The sequence below is a fragment of the Anolis sagrei genome, chromosome 11, assembly GCF_037176765.1.
Source record: "Anolis sagrei isolate rAnoSag1 chromosome 11, rAnoSag1.mat, whole genome shotgun sequence".
NCBI lineage: Eukaryota > Metazoa > Chordata > Lepidosauria > Squamata > Dactyloidae > Anolis > Anolis sagrei.
This window is the reverse complement of record NC_090031.1, coordinates 3,166,329-3,187,138: the sequence shown is the minus strand read 5'-3', so window position 1 is coordinate 3,187,138 and position 20,810 is coordinate 3,166,329. Positions and strand designations below refer to the sequence as shown.

Here is a 20,810-nt window from a genome sequence, read left to right as displayed (position 1 = left end):
ACATTTATTTATACCTTGCTTTATCTCTCCCAAAGGACAGTCAAAGCAGCTATGTATCTATTATTAGTATTAGAATGCATTATTATACAATGAACACCCCGGCGAGACTTTTCCCCCGACGATGCGCATCCTGTATCCACAGTTGGAAAACAAGCAACAGGACGCAGTCGACGGAGCTTGGTTTTATTTGATTTCTGGGTAGGTGATGCTCCGCTTCCTCCCAAAACGTGCCTGGATGTCGCCAAAAGCGGCAGATGGAGCGGCTGTCGAGCGAGGATGCGGCAGGAAGCGAGGAACATGGCCTCCTAGGGCTGCGACAACCTTGCAAAGGGCAAAGGAAGGGGGAGAAAGACGGGATCTGGCCTGCCATTCGCAGATACGCCGGGAATAACGGCCGCTGCGGGAAGACGGAAACATGGATCGCCTCAATTCCTCACTGCAATAGCGCAATGGCAAGCAATCCTTATTGGAAAGGATAGGATTCGTGTCCTAATGGTCATCTTAGTGCTGAGCGAAAGCCATTTCATTTCACTGCCAACCTTAAAAACTCTGGCATAGACACTGAGAACTGGGAAGCTTTGGCCCTTGAGCGCTCCAGTTGGAGATCAGCTGGGATTCCTTCCCAGGTTATCCTCAGAGCGCGAGATACTTGTCTCTTCTTAAGGTGCAAAGCACATCTACATTTTAGATGGATTAGGAATCAGCAGGTTTCCCCTGTAATAGGCAGTAACCGCACCTAGAGCTTTGGAGAGCTTCTGTTCAACAACTTCAAAGCTTCCTGCTTGTGTGGTGATGACATGATCGTCAGCATAGATGACTCTCTGAAGTAAAGATGAAGTACTTTGGCCACATAATAGGCAGTAAGAGCACCTAAAGCTTTGGAAAGCTTCTGTTCAACCATCTCAAAGCTTCCTGCTTGAGTGGTGATGACACAATCATCAGCATAGATGAAACTCTCCGTTTCTTCTGCAAGTGGCTGGTCATTTGTGTAAACGATTTTATAAGGCACTAGCTGTACCCACCAGGCTCAACCTTCCCTCCCACTTTCTCTCTCCTTCCTTTCTTCCTTCCCCTTTCGTCTTTCCTTCTCTCCTTCCTTCCTTCCTTTTTTAGCTCTTTCCTTTGCTCCCCCTTTCTTCCTTCTGTACCTCTATCCTTCTTTCCTTCCTTTGCTTTTTGCTTCCATCCTTCCTTCTCCCTTTCCTTCTTTCTTTCAATCCTTCTTTCTCTCCTTTCTTCCTTCTCTACCTATTCCCTTCCTTCCTTTGCTTTTTGCTTCCATCCTTCCTTCTCCCTTTCCTTCTTTCCTGCCCTCCCTCTTTCTCTCCTTTCTTCCTTCTCTCCCTTTCCTTCCTTCCTTTGCTTTTGCTTCCATCCTTCCATCTCCCTTTCCTCCCCTCTTTCTTTCTCTCCTTTCTCCCTTCTCTCCCTCTTTCCTTCCTTCCTTTGCTTTTTGCTTCCACCCTTCCTTCTCCCTTTCCTTCCCTCATTCTTTCTCTCTTTTCTTCCTCTCTACCTCTTCCCTTCCTCCTTCCTTTTTTGCTTCCACCCTTCCTTCTCTCTTTCCTCCCCTCCCTCTTTCTCTCCTTTCTTCCTTCTCTCCCTCTTTCCTTCCTTCCTTTGCTTTTTCCTTCCATCCTTCCTTCTCCCTTTCCTTCCTTCCTTTGCTTTTTGCTTCCATCCTTCCATCTCCCTTTCCTTCTTTCCCTCACTCTTTCTCCTTTGCTTTCTTTCTTTCTTTCTTCCTTCTGTCTTCCCTCCCTTTTTTCTCAGTCTACCCCTTCCTTTTCTTTCTTTCTTTTTTCTCCTCTTCCTTCCCTTTTTCTTTATCGTCATTTAGCTTTTGGGGTTTTTTAAGTTCTTTGTGCTTTTTTGGGGGGGGGGGTTATGAGTGATGGTCACTCGATGGCCTGAGAGGTGTCTTGTGTCCAAATTCCGTGTGAATTCATCCAGTGGTTTTTGAGTTATGTTAATCCCACGAACGAACATTACATTTCTATTTATATAAGATGGACGTCTCTGGCCCATCCTCTGTTTGGATATCAGCCAGCAAGCCAACACCTTAAATCAAGAAACAGCATCCTAAGACCTACAGAGATACTTGCAGGAACACCTCAGCAAGCGAGAGTCCAAAAGTGGCAGGCTAAAACTCAGAACATCAATCAGTGGCTGAGACCAGATGTGAGACTCCCTCCTGGGCAAACAGAAGATGGGGCAACTTGGAAGGTACCACAAGATGCTTAAAAAATGGGGTCACAAAGTGGTGTCGGCAACATGCGAGTGTGGAGAAGAGAAAAGCACAGACCACCACCAACACAACCTGAGCCCACATGCACAATGGAGGACCTTCTCACAGCGACACCAAGTGGGCAGCTTCTGGTTAAAGGAAATCTAGTGTAATGCCAAGATTTTAACTTTCTTTGTTGTTTTTCATACATTATAAATGTATTCTCACGCGATAAATAAATATTAAATCCTACGAAAGTCCTGGATTAGTTGGGAGATGCCAGGAGGAGCGAGTCATTTAAACAGCACAATATTGGGCTCTTTGGGTTCGTCAGCGCATTGAAAACAATGCTGTGTGCAAGGCAGGAGATCACGATCAACCCAAAGTCACCTTGACAGGTAAACTTCTCTCCCCGGAACACCTGATCCGCCGCATCTTCGATTTCACTTCACCCGCGTTCCCAACCATGTTATCGCTTGCGCTTGCAGAAAAGTCCCAAGGGCAGAAGGAAAAGTGCCGCGTTCTTAGGACACTTGAGGCAAATCAAGTAAGAGATATACGTTGAGAGAAGGAGCCTCGGGCCTTCCGACTGGGTCAAAATAACCTCACTTTGGAAGCTAAGCAGGGCCAGAACTTGAGTGGGAGTCCCGCCAATCAATGCTGGAAGCTCGAGGCTCTGTTTCACGGGACGAAATTAAATTGCCGTATTTCTTTGAGATGTTTATGTATTAAATTGCTGCATTTCTTCTGACTGCAAGATGTCATCGATTGCAAGACTCACCCCAGTTTTGGAGATGTTTATATATTCAATTACTTCATTTCTTCATTTGCAAAACGCACTCCATTTTTCAGAGATGTTTATATATTCAATTACTGTATTTCTTTGGTTGCAAGACACCAAGGATTGTAAAACGAACCCTATTTCTTGGAAACGTTTATATATTAAATTACTGCATTTCTTCGATTGCAAGATGCCATCACTTGCAAGACGCACCCAGTTTTTGGGAGATGTTTATATATTCAATTACTGCATTTCTTTAATTGCAAGATGCCAGCAATTGCAAGACAAACCCCACTTTTGGGAGATGTGTATGTATTAAATTAGTGAATTTCTTCGATTGCAAGACGTCATCGATTGCAAAACACACCCCATTTTCTGGAGATGTTTATATATGCAAATTACGGCATTTCTTCAATTGCAAGACACCATTAATTGAAAGATACACCCCATTTTTGGAGATGTTTATATATTAAATTACTGTATTTCTTTAATTGCAAGATGCCAGCAATTGCAAGACAAACCCCACTTTTGGGAGATGTGTATGTATTAAATTAGTGAATTTCTTTTGATTGCAAGATGCACCCCGTTTTCTGGAGATGTTTATATATGCAAATTACTGCATTTCTTCGATTGCAAGATGCCATCAATTGCAAGATGCACCCTATTTTTGGGAGATGTTTATATATTCAATTACTGCATTTCTTTAATTGCAAGATGCCAGCAATTGCAAGACGAACTCCACTTTTGGGAGATGTGTATGTATTAAATTAGTGAATTTCTTCAATTGCAAGATGCATCCCATTTTCTGGATATGTTTATATATGCAAATTACTGCATTTCTTTGATTGCAAGACACCCTCGATTGCAAGACACGCCCCATTTTCTGGAGATGTTTATATATTCAATTACTTCATTTCTTCATTTGCAAAACGCACTCCATTTGTCGGAGATGTTTATATATTAAATTACTATCATTCTTCGATTGCAAGATGCCATCAATTGCAAGGCGCACCCTTTTTTTGGAGACGTTTATATATTAAATTACTGCATTTCTTCTATTGCAAGACATAACCAATTGCAAGACGCACCCAGTTTTTGGGAGATGTTTATATATTCAATTACTGCATTTTTTTAAATTGCAAGATGAACCTCACTTTTGGGAGATGAGGATGTATTAAATTACTGTATTTCTTCGATTGCAAGACGGCATTGATTGCAAGATACACCCCATTTTCTGGAAATGTTTATATATGTAAATTACTGCATTTCTTCGACTGCAAGACACCATCAATTGCAAGACGCACCCCATTTTCTGGAGATGTTTATATATTCAATTACTTCATTTCTTCATTTGCAAAACACACTCCAATTTTCAGAGATGTTTATATATTAAATTACTATCGTTCTTCGATTGCAAGATGCCATCAATTGCAAGGCGCACCCATTTTTGGAGATGCAAGTTACTTCATTTCTTCAACTGCAAGACGTCCTTGATTGCAAGATGCACTCCATATTGGGAAATGTATATATATTAAACTACTGTATTTCTTTGCTTGCAAGATGAACCCCATTTTGGGAGATGTGTATATAATAAATCAGAGAATTTCTTAGATTGCAAAATACCATCGATGGGAAGACGCACCCCATTTTCTGGAGATGTTTATGTTTGTAAATTACTGCATTTCTCCCTTTGCAAGACACCACCGACTGCAAGACACACCCAATTTTTGGGATTTGTTTATATATTAAATTACTGCATTTCTTCGATTGCAAGGCACCATCAATTTCAAAACGCACCCCATTTTTTGAGATATTTATATATGTAAATTACTGCATTTCTTCCATTGCAAGACGCCATTGATTTCAAGACGCGCCCCATTTTTCAAGATATTTAAATATGTAAATGACTGCATTTCTTCAACTGAAAGATACCACTGATTACAAGACACACCTCAGTTTTGGAGATGTTTATATAGGGGGAAAAGGTGTGCTATAGAATTGAAGAAATACAGTCCCTCCCGAGTTTTCCTTCCCTGAGAAAGTCCTACGAAATGAATGGGATCTCCGTAAATTGACATGAGACTCGAAGGTACACTCAAAGATATATAGGCCCAAGTTACAAACGTCTGACTCGCAAAAGACTCATAGTGACAAACAGGGGTGAGACAACAGGAAGTGAGAGAAATCTACCCCTAATAAGGGAAATCCACACCTGGAAGACTTATTATTATGGGGAAAAGGGTTCTCCAATGACGCTTTTCTCTCCACCGCCTTCTCGGCGGTGGCCCCCAACCTATGGAACACACTCCCAACTGAGGTAAGATTGGCCACCTCCCTCCTAGCTTTTCGAAAGAAACTGAAGGCATGGTTTTGGGACCAGGCTTTTGGACAATAGATACTGGAATGACAATATGGCTGATGAAACTGTTTTACTGTTTTAATGATGACTTATGTATTGTTAATTATGCTATAATGTTTAATTGTGGTTTTAATTTTGTAATTTGTTTTGTAATGGCTTCAGAATGGGGCCCATTGTAAGCCATCTTGAGTCCCCTTCGGGAGTTGAGAAGGACGGGATAGAAATGCGAGAAATAAATAATAATAAATAAATAATATAGACCCGATCTTGTTCGTTACGTGGGGACCGCCCGACTAAACCAAAGCGACTCAATTTCATAAAGGCAGGGAAAAAAAACCTCCAATCAGGTGAGTCCTTACCTTTCCCGTCTGTCGCAGAGGCTTCTTGTAAGTGCCTTATGGACCTACAATCGAGAAGAAAGGGCCGGTTAACTCTTGAAAATATACAAAAGGTAGTGCAATCCTATGGACAACATCAGATAGACGCAGCACAGTGTGACCACTCAGCGCCGGGATTGTTATGTCAAGCATGTAATAGTCCCACATACAAAGAAATTACATTTTCAATAGTGGGATCCATCAGAGAAGATAAATAAATAAATAAATAAATAAATAACAACTTTATTTTTATACCCCTCCTCCATCTTCCTGAAGGGACTAGAGACGGTAATTTACATGACGCCAAGCCCAAACACATACAGTTAAAACATACAATATCTATATAAATAAAAATGTCATGTTCGTTTGTGGGATTAACAGAACTCAAAAACCACTGGATGAATTGACACCAAATTTGGACACAAGACACCTAACAGTCCAATGTATGTCCCTCACTAAAAAAAAAAATGATTTTGTCATTTGGGAGTTGTAGTTGCTGGGATTTATAGTTCACCTACAATCAAAGAGCATTCTGAACCCCACCAACGATGGAATTGAACCAAACTTGGCACACAGTTCTCCCATGACCAACAGAAAATACTGGAAGGGTTTGGTGGGCAGGGTCCTTTAGTTTTGGAGTTGTAGTTCACCTACATCCAGAGATCACTGTGGACTCAAACTATGATGGATCTGGACCAAACTCTACATGAATACTCAATATGCCCAAATGTGAACACTGGTAGAGTTTGGGGAAAATAGAATCTTGACATTTGAGAGTTGTACTTGCTGGGATTTATAGTTCACCTACAATCAAAGAGCATTCTGAACCCCACCAACGATAGAATTGGGCAAAACTTCCCACACAGAACTCCCATGTGGGCCACAGCAACGCCTGGCAGGGGACGGATAGTATCTATATAAATAAAAATATAATGTTTGTTTGTGGGATGAACGTAACTCAAAAACGACTGGAGAAACTGACACCAAATTTGGACACAAGACACCTCTCAGGCCAACAAGTGACCATCACTCATAAAAAACACAGTGGAAGAGACTTAAAAAGCCAAAAAAAACCCAAAAAATTACAATGCATGCGCAAAACCACATATATATATGCAAACACACATATATACACATATACACACATAAACCACATACACACAGAAAGGGGGAAAGAAGGAAAGAAAGAGAGAAGAAAAGGGGGAGAGAAAGAGGGAAAGGAGAGAAAGAAGGGTAGAGAAGGAAAGAAGGGGAGAAGGAAATAAAAATGAAAGAAGGAAGGAAAGATAGAGGGAAGGAACGAAAGAGAGAAAGAGGGAGGGAAGGAAGAAAAGAGATAAAGAAGGATGGAACCAAAGAGCAAAGGAAGCAAGGAAAGAAACAGCTAGAGAAGGAAGAAAGAAGAAGGGAAAGAAAAAGAGGGAGGGAAGGAAGGAGAGAAGGAATGAAAGAGAGAAAGAGGGAGGGAAAGTTGTCCACAGCCACGCGTGGTGGGTACAGCTAGTAAGGCAAGCATCATAACAACCAGAAATACTTCAAGTCTCATTTTGGGGGGACGGGGGAAGGGACTGGAGGGCAAACAAGTTAGAAAATAGGCTGATCAATTAGGTGCATAGCAACGTAGGAATAGAGCAGTTACAACAAGGTCATTATAGCTTGAAAAGTGCAGTAGTCGAATATAGGAACTTGGTTTTAGGCCATGGTTAGGGCCACTGGTCAAGGGAATTGTCAATCGAATGCACATCAAAACATCTATGTTTTTAATTCCTTACGAAACATGAATAGGGAGGGTGCTAGCCTGATTCTGCTGGGGTAAGAGTTCCAGAGCTGAGGGGCCACCACCGAGAAGGCCCTCTCTCTCTTGTCCCCACCAACTGCGACAGAGGTGGGAGCGAGAGAAGAGCCTCCCCAGAAGATCTTAGAGACCGTGTGGGCTTGTAGAGGAAGATACAGTCACGAAGATAGGCAGGTCCCGAACAGTTCAGAGCTTTGTAGGTAATAACCTGCACCTTGAATTGGGACCGGAAACTTATCGGCAGCCAGTGGAGCTGTTTAAACAGAAGGGTTGACTGCTCAATACTGCAAAAACACATTGGCCATACAGCCTGGAAACCACAGAACCCCCCACTCTTTCAAACCCTGGCTGTGAGTAGGTTTCATCCATGAGAGCGTGGGTTTACTCACCACACAACCGGGAAGAGGATGGCGCCGCAGCAAAGCAGATCCACCAGGAAAAGGATCTCCTTCCAGAGGCCGTACTCTGTGGTGCCTTCTTCCGTCGACTCAATGATGATGTAGGCCACGTTGGCCAAGACCTGTTGGGTCAAAACCAACAAGGTGAGGATGGTCACATCTCTCTCCATCTCATATCCATCTCAGAGTTCTCTTCCATGTTGCTTGTCTCATTCATGTACTTCTCTCTGCTACTCCTAATCATCTATAGCTGTGGTTCTCGACCTTCCTGATGCCTTCCTAGTTCCTCATGTTGTGGTGATCTCCAACCAGAACATTATTTTCATTGCTACTTCATAACTGTAATTTTCTTATCGTCATGTAAATATCTGATATGCAGGATGTATTTTCATTAACTGGACCAAATTTGGCAGAAATATCGGATACACTCAAATCTGAATACTGGTGGGGTTGGGATTGATTTAGTCATTTGGGAGTTGTAGTTGCTGAGATCTACCTATCTACCTCTACTTCATATCCACCCAATAGTTCTATTCCATGTTGTTTGTGTCATTAATGTTCCTCTATGCTATTCCTAATCATTTATATAAATAAAAATGGAATGTTTGTTTGTGGGATTAACATAATTCAAAAACCACTGGACGAATCGACACCAAATTTGGACATGATAACACCTCTCAAGCCAACAAGTGACCATCACTCATAAAAACACTGCAAAACACAACAGAAGAGACTTATAAAGACAAAAAAATTACATTACAACACATGCGCAAAACCACACACATATATATACACATATACACAAATATATACACACACAAAGCACATATACACAGACTGGGCCACAGCAATGCATGGCAGGGGGTGGCCAGTTTACCATAAATGTATTATTACCACACTATGCCTCTTATATGTATCTGTTTCTGTGTATCTCTCTATCTCAATCTCAAATCCACCTAATCTATCTATCTCTATCTCTATGTCAATGGCAGACATGGTGCCCCCCTGTGAAATAAACGAATTGGAGAACAAAATGCTTAAATTAAATGGATCCAAGGACTGGCGGTTGCTCACCTGCAGTGGGATGACAATCATGAAGATCTTCTTGTCCTTGTCGGAGAGGATGTGCTTAATGAACGCCCAGCCGGTGCCAATGAGGGCGATGGTGATGAACAGCAAGGCGCCCTTCAGCCTGGGAATCGAATCAAGCAAAAAGGAACGGGCTGGGATCTGCAGCAAAGGAACATTTTCTCTCTCTCTCTCTCTCACACACACACACACACACACACATATACACATACATATATATATATATACACACACACACACACTTATTATTTATATTATATATATATACATATACACACACACACATATTTATTTATTATATATCTTTTTATTATTTTTATTTATTTATTTATTTATATACACACACATATATACACATTATGATTTATATATCTTTTTATTATTTTTATTTATTTATTTTATTATTTATATATTATATATTTATATACACATATACATACGCGCACACACACACACATATATATATACACACACACTTATTATTTATATTATATATATACACATATTTATTTATTATATATCTTTTTATTATTTTTATTTATTTATTATCTATATATATACACACACATATATACACACATATTTATTTATTATATATCTTTTTATTATTTTTATTTATTTATTTTTATTATTTATATATTATATATTTATACACACACATATATATACATACATACACACACATATTTATTTATTTATTATTATTTATATATTATACATTTATATATATATACACACACACACACACCAAGAAGTTAAAATATGTATGTGTGTATGTGGCGGGTGTCCACTTACACAGACAAGCTCCCACTTCCATAAAGAACTATAGCTCCCACCACTCAGGAGACACCAAAGGCCCTCTCTCCCATGACATTGCAGGTTATACTGAGCGCCATGAACATGCCCAAGAGCCCTGCCAAACAAACTCATCGCCCACCACCCAAGTGAAGACAATTTAGTCCTAGATTTTATGTTTCCTCTACCATGGGCATCCCAGTGTTCCTTACTCTCTCCCTTGGTGTGGAATTTGCACGATCCTGCCCACTGCCTCTCCTTTAACCCTTTCCTATTATTTTCTATGGCACACAGCAAGTAGACGAATTCATCAGCAACTCAACATACTAGAGAGGTTTGGGGAGAATTTACCATGATTTATAGGAGTTGTAGGTCCTGGGATGTATAGTTCACCTGCAATCTAAGAACTGCACTCTGAACTCTGCCAATGATGGACCTGGAACTAACTTGGTACACAGAACCCTCATGACCAACCAAAAATACTGGAGGGAATTCATAGAAGTTGTAGTTCACCTACATCCACGGCACACTATGAACCCAAACAATGATGGATCTGGACCAAACTTGGCATGCATACGAGATATGCCCAGATTTTAATACTGGTGGGTTTTGAGGGGAATTGGCCTGGACATTTTGGAGTTGTAGGTCTTGGGATGTATAGTTCACCTGCAACAAATGAACTCCAGCAATGATGGAATTGGATGAAACTGTTAGGAGCCCCCATGACCAGCAAAATAATACTGGAGGCCTTTGGTATGTTCTCTCTAGTATGTTCAGTTGCTGATCAGTTGCTGATTCACCTTGATTTGAGGGGGTTGCAGTTCACCTACATCCAGATTATTTATTATATTTATAATATAATAAATAAATAATATAGATTATTTATTATATTTATAATATTTGCACTGCAAACAATACTGTCATCCAATTTTAATCCTAACAGTCCAATCTTCTTATTATCTTTTCTGTATTATTCCATTATCTTCTTATTATCGTTTCTGTATTATTCCATCTTCTCCAGCTTTCTGTATTATTCCATCTTCTCCAGCTTTTCATTCTTGTTTGGATAATTTAACTCTTTCAAACTCCTCAATCAAATTTTAATTGTTGTCTAAATTTAAATATAGTCTAAAGATTGACGTCAATCTATTAGTTTCCCCACTTACAGGTGAGTGATATAGTAGACGACCGCCCAGCCTTCAATGGGGTAGCCCTGAGTCGAGATGTAGTGGTAATCGATCTGGAAAGAGAAAAGGGACAAAAAGGTTTGGAGCCACGAATCAAAACTTTACCAGCTTCGAAAAAGAAATACTCAATGTTGTTGTTGTTCATTCGTTCAGTCGTCTCCGACTCTTCGTGACCTCATGGACCAGCCCACGCCAGAGCTCCCTGTCGGCCGTCACCACCCCCAGCTCCCTCAAGGTCAGTCCAGTCACTTCAAGGATGCCATCCCTCCACCTTGCCCTTGGTCGGCCCCTCTTCCTTTTGCCTTCCCCTTTCCCCAGCATCATTCCCTTCTCTAGGCTTTGCTGTCTCCTCATGATGTGGCATTCAAAGGACTTCAACTTTCCCTCTAGTCTCCTTCCCTCCAGTGAGCAGCCGGGCTTTCTTTCCTGGAGGATGGACTGGTTGGATCTTCTCGCAGTCCAAGGCACTCTCAGAACTTTCCTCCAACACCACAGCTCAAAAGCATCTCTCTTCCTTGGCTCAGCCTTCCCGAAGGTCCAGCTCTCACATCCGTAGGTGACTACAGGGAAGACCATGGCTTGGACTAGGCAATGGATCTTGGTTGCCAGTCTGATGTCTCTACTCTTGACTATTTTATGGAGACTGGACCTTGCTCTCCTCCCAAGAAGTAAGCGTCTTCTGATTTCCTGGCTACAGTCTGCGTCTGCACTCATCTTTGCCCCTAGAAATACAAAGTCTGTCACGGCCTCCACGGTTTCTCCCTCTATTTTCCAGTTGTCAATCATTCTTGTTGCCATAATCTTGGTTATGACACTACATATAATAGTATAATAATCATTCAAAAATATATCACACAGTCCTAGATGCTTGGGAAGTGTTCAACTTGTGATTTTATGATATGAAATCCAGCATACAGATCTTGTTTGCTGTGACATATTGTGTTTTTGTGTCAGTAAAATAATAATAATAATAATAATAATAATAATAATGACCTGAAGATTATGTCACGGGTTCCTTCAGGAAAAGAAAGGGATGTTTTGGGCGAGAGAAGGGCCTCAAGTTATCTTAGTGGAGACTGGAACTATGCTAGCCTAAATAATATTCCTACATAGCAAAAGTATTAGGAAGAGGACTAACAGTATAAAGTGCATCTGGAACAGTACAAGAAATCTCCGCTGTGTCTTTACTTCTATGGCAGGAAATGACAGGCAGAAATCTATAAAGCGTTCCTTACCGCATGGAAGACCAAGGACAGGGATTTGGTGAAAGGGAGGGCAGCCATGAGCCAGTGGATTTTGAAGACGTCGGTCCTGGAAGGGAGAATCGAGAAGGAAAGAGCTATATATTTGGACTTTGTTGAAATAACTATATACTTGAAGAGAAGCCGAGTTTTTCAGCCCTTTCGTTGAACTGAAAAAGCCTCCTTCGCAGCGAAGCTTGGAGGCCATTGCTTGCAATCTATGACACATTGCTCTCTCCTCTAATCATATTTTGGGGGTGGTAAAATTGATTTTTTTTGGTGTTCCTCGCATAATAGTCGCCAATCTATTTCTTTCATGCACACGACAAATTTGGGCAAATTTGATTTTTTTTTGTGTTCCTCGCATAATAGTCGCCAATCTATTTCTTTCATGCACACGATACATTTGAGCAAAATTGATTTTTTTGTGTTCCTCGCATAATAGTCGCCAATGTATTTCTATAAATTTGTGCAGGATGTGGTTGAGTCCCAACAGAAAAGGCTTATTCTGAAGGACACTGTCCACTCACCTGCGTTTCCGAAGCGTGTGGATCCAGACGGTTCCAGCAATGAAGAAGAAGAAGGCCATGGAGATGTAGAGCTTGGGGAGAGGGATTTCTCCGGCCGAGAGGTAGCTGTCAGGATTCTGCTCCATGATCCCAATCTGAAACGCAGAGAACGATCACTGTGAAAGACCGAACACCGGATGCCACGGGGAGGGAAGGAAAATTGCCGCCGATGGGCTAATCGGCTAATAAGGTGCAAAGGAATCTGAGAGAACAAACTTGGTAGTAAAAGCTTCCGTCGATTTGCCGATACAAGACAGAGTAAAAAGTTCAAGACACCAAATTGGACATCAACCAGAATGAATCTGTTGAATTTACGTAACACATTTCATCAAGTAATATTCGCAACCCAATTTGGGAGATGGGAAATTTTGATATTTTTGCGTTCCTCACAGAATAGTCGCAGAGATGTTTGGGAACGATTCCCCATTCTTTCTTTCTGCAAAGGAAATACAGTTTTTAAAAAAACCTGAAACCGACATTTCTGGAACTCAGAACTTCCTTCCTTTCTTATTTCTTTCTCCAAAGCTTGAGAAGCAAGGTCAGAGTCAGAAATGAACTCAGAGGATGAGATTCCAGGTGGACAGACTAATGAGCTGATAGATAGGAGATTTACGTTCCATGAACACAGAGCTGCTCAACAGAGTTTGTGAAGATCAAAAAAGCCGTTATCAGTTTCTTAGGGGAGGAGGCATGGTTTTCTGTCTGTATTAGCAGACAGACTGTATTTCGGCATTCTGTTCAATGTTGATGTTTGAGGATACATCTGGTGCCACATCAAGACTGCAAAGGGATTTCAAGTTCCATGTTTCCTGTTGCTCATGTTCCATGCTTCCAAGTTTCAAAGATAGTTCCTGAATCTTGTGTTAGGGATTTATTCTGCTTTTGTATTCGTACTTTTTAATGCTACTCTTGTACCTTGAATTCTGTGGACTATTTCTTACATTTAGACTTCAGTTTTTCATACTATTTTGGTGAACCTTTTACATATATATTCTTTAATAAACTATTTTGCTGATTTTACTTGGACTAGAGTGTGGTGTTAAGTACAGAGGTGTTCCCAGTCCTGGTGTGCGACAATTATCCCTCCTCCTTTTGGAGGCATAGAAAAAAAAACACAACCCTAAAACAAGATAACCAAATGCGGATAGCTTTTCCTCGCATAATTGTCGCACATAAATAAATTCCTCTTTCTTTCTTTCTTTCTTTCTTTCTTTCTTTCTTTCTTTCTTTCTCTGAAGGCAAGGCAGTTTCAAAAACCTGAAACAGAGATCTTTGGAGCTCAGATCTTCCTTCCTTCCTTCCTTCCAACAGTTCCATTTCAGATTTTGTAAACTGCCTTGCCTTTGGAGAAAGAAGAGAGAATCATCCCCAAATGTCTGTGCATCATCCTTCCTCCTTTTGAAGGCACTAAAAACAAACAAACAAACAAAACCAGATAATCAAGGGCAGATTTTTTTTTCTCACATAATAGTCGCACAGCCATTGGAAATAAGGTTCCTTCTTTCTTTCTCTGAAGGCAAGGCAGTTTCAAAAACCTGAAACAGAGATCTTTGGAGCTTAGATCTTCCTATCTTCCTTCTTTCCTTCCTTCCTCAAACAGTTCCATTTCAGATTTTGTAAACTGCCTTGTCTTTGGAGAAAGAAGAGAGAATCATCCCCAAATGTCTGTGCATCATCCTTCCTCCTTTTGAAGGCATTAAAAACAAACAAACAAACAAAAAACCCACCAGAAATCAGATAAGCAAAGGCAGATTTTTCCTCAAATAAGTCACACCTTCCCCCTTTTGAATGGAGAGAGGAGAGTGCGAATAATATGCCATGAAACATGGTATTTTGTCAAGTAAAAGCCACACAAAGTCATAGTCTGTCAGAAAGGAACGGAAAGCACACAACAAAGACCAGAAAGTAAATAAACTCAAGAGGGTCTTTCTCAGACCTGTCGGGTTGAAATGACACAAGAGAGAAACGTGACTCACCTCCAGGCTGAAGATGACCTGTACTGAGTACAGAGGCATTCCCAGTCCTGGAGTACAACATCATCCATCCTCCTTTTGGAGGCATTAAAAAAACACAACCCTAAAACTAGATAATCAAATGTGTTTTTTCCTCGCGTAATAGTCGCACAGCCATTTGAAATAAGATTCCCTCTTTCTTTCTTTTCTTTCTCTGAAGGCAAGGCAGTTTCAAAAACCTGAAACAGACATCATCCTTCCTCCTTTTGAAGGCATTAAAAACAAACAAAAAAAACCAAGAAATCAGATAATCAAAGACAGATTTTTCCTCACATAATAGTCGCACCCTCCCCCTTTTGGATGGACGGGGAGAGTGTGAATAATATGCCATGAAACATGGTGTTTTGTCAAGTAAAAGCCCCACAAACTCATTGTATGTCAGAAAGGAACGGAAAGCACACGCCGGAGACCAGAAAGTAAATAAACTCAAGAGGGTCTTTCTCAGACGGGTCAGGTTAAAATGACACAAGAGAGAAAGGTGACTCACCTCCAGGCTGAAGATGACTTGCTCATTTTGCACATCCTTCCCGACGCATTTGTGGAAATAGAGGCTATAAAGCCCCTCTTGGGTCTCTGCACTGACGTTGAAGGAGAACTGGGAGGAGAGGAAAGGAAGAGTTTGAGGAGCATCCAAAGCCAATAATAATAAATACCAGGCTCACAAGAGGTGTTTCTTTTTAGGCCGAGCCTTATTTAAGTTACAGAGGTAAACTTTGAAGAGGGGAGCTCACCTGGAAGGAGTAGCCATTGTCCTTGCTTTGGATGGGGTGCGTGACTTCGGCTGGCACCTGAGTCTAAACAGGAAGACAAATAACAATAGCAACAACAACAACATTAGCCTCTCCTTAGAGCAACCATACAATTGTTTTCATTACTACTTCATAGCTGTAATTTTGCTACTGTTCTGAATCATCACGTAAATATCTGATATACAGGGATGTATTCTCATTCACTGTTTGGTACAAATACCCGATACACCCAAATTTGAATATTGGAGGGGTTGGGGGGTGATTTTTGTCACTTGGGATTTGTAGTTACTTGGATTTATAGTTCACCTACAATCAAAGAGTATTCTGAACTCCACCAATGAGGGAATTGAACCAAACTTGGCACACAGAACTCCCACAACCAACAAGAAATACTGGAAGGATATGGTGGACCTTGACCTTGAGTTTGGGAGTTGTAGTTGCAGGGATTTATAGTTCACCTACAATCAAAGAGCATTCTGAACTTCACCAATGATGGAATTGAACGAAACTTGGCACACAGAACCAACAAAAAATACTGGAAAGATTTGGTGGGCCTTGATCTTGAGTTTGGGAGTTGTAGTTCATCTGCTTCCAGAAAGCACTGTGGACTCAAACAATGATGGATCTGGACTAAACTTGGCACGAATACTTAATAAGCTCAATTGTGAATACAGGTGGAGTTTGGGGAAAATAGACCTTGACCTTTGGGAGTTGTAGTTGCTGGGATTTATAGTCCACCTACAATCCAAGAGCATTCTGAACCCCACCAACAATAGAATGGGGCCAAACTTTCCACACAGAACCCCCAGGACCAACAGAAAATACTGTGTTTTCTGATGGTCTTTGATGATCCCTATGACACTCCTCACGACCCCCAGGTTGAGAAACACTGCCTTAGAGGGTCCCAAGACCAAAACTAGACTATAGTGGGCCCTTGCTATCTGCTAGGAGAAAATGGCATCCCTTACACAAAAATGGCAACCACAGAGGCCGGATAAAGCCCCGTTCCCTTGTTGACTTGCCCACTGTTACTACATGCCAAAGACTAATGGTTTCCTGCTGGACGGAGGCCATGCAAAGATCTGATTTGTGCAGTTCAGAGAATGAAGTATTCTAAACGTCCTTATGCAGAAACATTCCCAAACAACATTCCTGCTCAAAATGCCAACAGAACTGCCTCCCCCTTGCCCTTTTTTTACCTGGACTGCAGTTCCATTTGGACCGGAGACCGGCTTTGAATCTAGAGGTGCAAAAGACAGAAAAATGACATGTTTGAATACGGTGGGCATTTGCATCGATTTATTGTGACTCTCGCAAAGTCTTTCACGCCTTCTCACCAAACAAAGTGTACCAAAAAGATAGATAGGGATAGACACACACACAGAGAGAGATAGAATGGATGGATACATAGATATATATATATACATTAATCTTTTTTTCCAATAATTTTAGTTATAAATATACCTATTCTTATTTTTTGAAATTTCTTTTTTATATAGATCCTTAAAAATTTCCTACTACCCTATATCTCAATGTTCTCCCACTTTCCTTGTAAACCTTTCTCTTTTAGGTATATATATATATATCTTATAAAAGAATTTCCCCTGAAATATTTGTTAATCTCGCCTACAGATATACAGGCATTTCCCCTGCAAGCCTTTGCAATCCCTATGTACCTATATATTATCTCTATCTATCTATCTACACTAATTTTATATAATATATGAATTTTCCCCTCATATATTTGCAAGTCTTTGCAAATCCTATATATGATAGATATAATTATCTCTATATAAAGAGATATCTATATATCAATATAAATAAAAATGTAATGTCCCTTTGTGGTATTCACAGAACTCAAAACCTACTGGGCAAATTGACACCAAATTTGGACACAAGACACCTAACAACCCAATGTATGTCCTTCACTCAAAAAATTGATTTTATCATTTGGGAGTTGGAGTTGCTGGGATTTATAGTTCACCTACAATCAAAGAACATTCTGAACCCCACCAACGATGCAATTGAACCAAACATGGCCCTCAGGACTCTCATGACCAACAGAAAATACTGGAAGGGTTTGGTGGGCATTGACCTTGAGTTTGGGAGTTGTAGTCCACCTACATCCAGAGATCCCTGTGTACTCAAACAATGATGGATCTGGACCAAACGCTACACAAATACTCCATATGCCGAAATGTGAACACTGGTGGAGTTTGGGGAAAATAGAATCTTGACATTTGGGAGTTGTAGTTGCTAGGATTTATAGTTCACCTACAATCACAGAGCATTTGGAACCCCACCAACGATAGAATTGGGCAAAACTTCCCACACAGAACCCCATGTGGGCCACAGCAATGCGTGGCAGGGGACGGCTAGTGTATGTGTATATATATATATATATATATATACATACACACACACACATATGAACAGATATATAGGGCTTGCAAATATTACACGAGGAAGTGCACACACAAATATAGATAAATAGATAGATAGATAGAGAGAGAGAGAGAGAGAGAGAGGTTAGATATATTGGGCTACATATAGTGGGCTTGCAAATATTGCAGGGGAAATGCATACATACAAATACACACACACACACAGATGTCTAAACATAGATATATAGGGCTTGCAAATATTGAAGGAGGGAAATGCACATATATAGAGAGAGAGAGGATTTGCAAACATTTCAGGGGGAAATGCATATGTGAAATTTATATATATAATTATAGATCTATATTTAGCTCTGCGTTGTTTATATAGATATTGAATGTTTTCCTGTTACTATGCTGGAACTAGTCACCCTCAAAGGCTTGTTGAAACCACCAGGTCTTCAGGCTCTTACGAAAAGAGGGGAGGGATGGGGCCTGTCTTATTTCTTTAGTAAGGGCGTTCCAGAGGCGGGGGGCCACCACTGAGAAGGCCCTCTCTCTCGTCCCCACCAACCGTGCTTGTGACGGTGGTGGGAGCAAAAGGAGGGCCTTTTAGAAGATCTCACAAACTACAGGAAAGGAGATTCCACCTGAACATGAGGAAGAACTTCCTGACTGTGAGAGCTGTTCAGAAGGAGAACTCTGCCCTCGAGTGTGGTGGAGGTTCCTTGTATGGAGGTTTTTAAACAGAGGCTGGATGGCCATCTGTCGGGGGTGCTTTGTATGCGATTTTCTTGCTTCTTGTCTTCAAACTACAAGAAAGGAGATTCCACCTGAACATGAGGAAGAACTTCCTGACTGTGAGAGCTGTTTAGCAGTGGAACTCTCTGCCGCGAAGTGTGGTGGAGGCTCCTTCTATGGAGGCTTTTAAACAGAGGCTGGATGGCCATCTGTCGGGGGTGCTTTGAATGCAATTTTCTTGCTTCTTGACTTCAAACTACAAGAAAGGAGATTCCACCTGAACATGAGGAAGAACTTCCTGACTGTGAGAGCGGTTCAGCAGTAGAACTCTCTGCCCCGGTGTGTGGTGGAGGCTCCTTTTATGGAGGCTTTTAAACAGAGGCTGGATGGCCATCTGTTGGGGGTGCTTCGAACGCGATTTTCGTGCTTCTTGTCAGAATGGGGTTGGACTAGATGTCCCACCAGGTCTCTTCCATCTCTAGGATTCTATGAGGACCTACCTGCATTCTGTGCGCCTGCCGGCTGTGCCTCGGCCGAGGGGTCCGTGAATATGATTTCCGGCAAGTTGGGGGTGTTGACTTTGGTCTTGACTTTGATGCTGGAATAGGAAAGAGAGGAAGACCTGCTTTGATCCAAACCAAACACAACTCTCCCCAAATTAAGAATAAATAATAATAATAATAATAATAATAATAATAATCTTTATAGATATACTGCTCCATCTCCCCAGGAGAGGGGGGGACGACTCAGAGCAGTTTCCAAGTAACGTCATCAATACATACAGAGTAAAAAACATAACCATAAGATTAACAAAACAATCTATATAAATAAAAATGTAATGTTAATTTGTGGGATTAACACAACTGAAAAACCACTTGGGGAATGGACACCAAATTTGGACACAAGACACCTAACAACCCAGTGTATGTCCTTCACTCATAAAAACACTGAAAAACACAGCAGAAGGGACTTAAAAAGCCCCAAAAAGCTAAATGACGAAAAGCTAAATGACAATACAGAAAAAAGAGAAGAAAGAGGGAGGGAGGGAAAGAAAGAAGGAAAGGGAGAAGGAAGCATGGAAATAAAGAGAGAAGGAAGGAAAGAGGTAGAGAAGGAAGAAAGGAGAGAAAGAGGGAGGAAAAGAAAAAGGGGGAAGGAAAGTTAGAGAAGGAAGGAAGGAAGGAGAAAAGGAAAGAAAAAAGGGAAAGAGGGAGCGAAGGAAGGGGGGAAGATGGAGAGAAAGAGGGAGGGAAGGAAAGAAGGAAAGAGAGAAGGAAGAAAAGAGAGACAGCAGAAGAGAAAGAAAAAGGGGAAAGGAAGGAAAGAGATAGAGAAGGAAGGAAGAAGAGAAGGAAAGACGGGAAGGAAGGAAGGAGGGAAAGAAGGAGAGAAAGAGGGAAGGTTGGCCACAGCAAAGCGTGGCGGGTACAGCTAGTCTATATAAATAAAAATGCAATGTTCGTTTGTGGGATTAACATAACTCAAAAACCATTGGACGAATTGCTGGCAAATTTGGCCACAAGACACCTACTAACCCAAGGAGTGATCATCACTAAAAAAAAAATGATTTTGTCATTTGGAAGTTGTAGTTGCTGGGATTTATAGTTTACTTACAATCAAAGAGCATTCTGAACTCCACCAATGATGGAATTGAACTAAACTTGGCAGACTGGACTCTCAACAGAAAACACTAGAAGGGTTTGGTGGGCATTGACCTTGAGTTTGGGAGTTGTAGTTCATCTACATCCAGAGAGCACTGTGAACTCAAACAATGTTGGATCTGGACCAAACTTGACACGGATATTCCATATGCCCAAATATGAACACAGATGGAGTTTGGGGGAAATAGACCTTGACATTTGGGAGTTGTAGTTACTGGGATTTATAGTTCACCTACAATGAAAGTGCATGCTGAACCCCACCAAAGGCAGAATCGGGGCAAACTTCCCACACAGAACCCCCATACTTAGGGCCATCCAGTCCAACTCCGTTCACCAGGGCAAGAAAACATAATCAAAGCCCTCCTGACAAAGACCCATCCAGCCATAGATAGATATGCTACACACACACACACAGATATGGTATCATAGTTTTGAAAGGGACCCCTAAAGA

At 41.1% G+C, this 20,810-nt stretch overlaps 1 protein-coding gene across 2 annotated transcripts in view; it reads right to left on the bottom strand.

Moving 5' to 3' along the window:
* The window catches only part of GPR107 (G protein-coupled receptor 107), a 34,783-nt gene that overhangs the window by 6,839 nt on the left and 7,134 nt on the right, over positions 1 to 20,810 (bottom strand). The window contains exons 5-14 of one of the 2 annotated variants that reach the window (XM_067471786.1): positions 19,199 to 19,296; positions 16,779 to 16,819; positions 15,562 to 15,624; positions 15,318 to 15,425; positions 12,780 to 12,913; positions 12,244 to 12,319; positions 10,988 to 11,061; positions 9,012 to 9,129; positions 7,929 to 8,059; positions 5,727 to 5,770 (exon numbers count right to left, since the gene is read on the bottom strand). In XM_067471786.1, the coding sequence (XP_067327887.1) occupies positions 5,727 to 5,770; positions 7,929 to 8,059; positions 9,012 to 9,129; positions 10,988 to 11,061; positions 12,244 to 12,319; positions 12,780 to 12,913; positions 15,318 to 15,425; positions 15,562 to 15,624; positions 16,779 to 16,819; positions 19,199 to 19,296 (887 nt within the window). Of the gene's footprint in view, positions 1 to 5,726; positions 5,771 to 7,928; positions 8,060 to 9,011; positions 9,130 to 10,987; positions 11,062 to 12,243; positions 12,320 to 12,779; positions 12,914 to 14,794; positions 14,838 to 15,317; positions 15,426 to 15,561; positions 15,625 to 16,778; positions 16,820 to 19,198; positions 19,297 to 20,810 lie in introns of those variants that run through there. The other variant, XM_067471787.1, reaches the window with a different exon arrangement.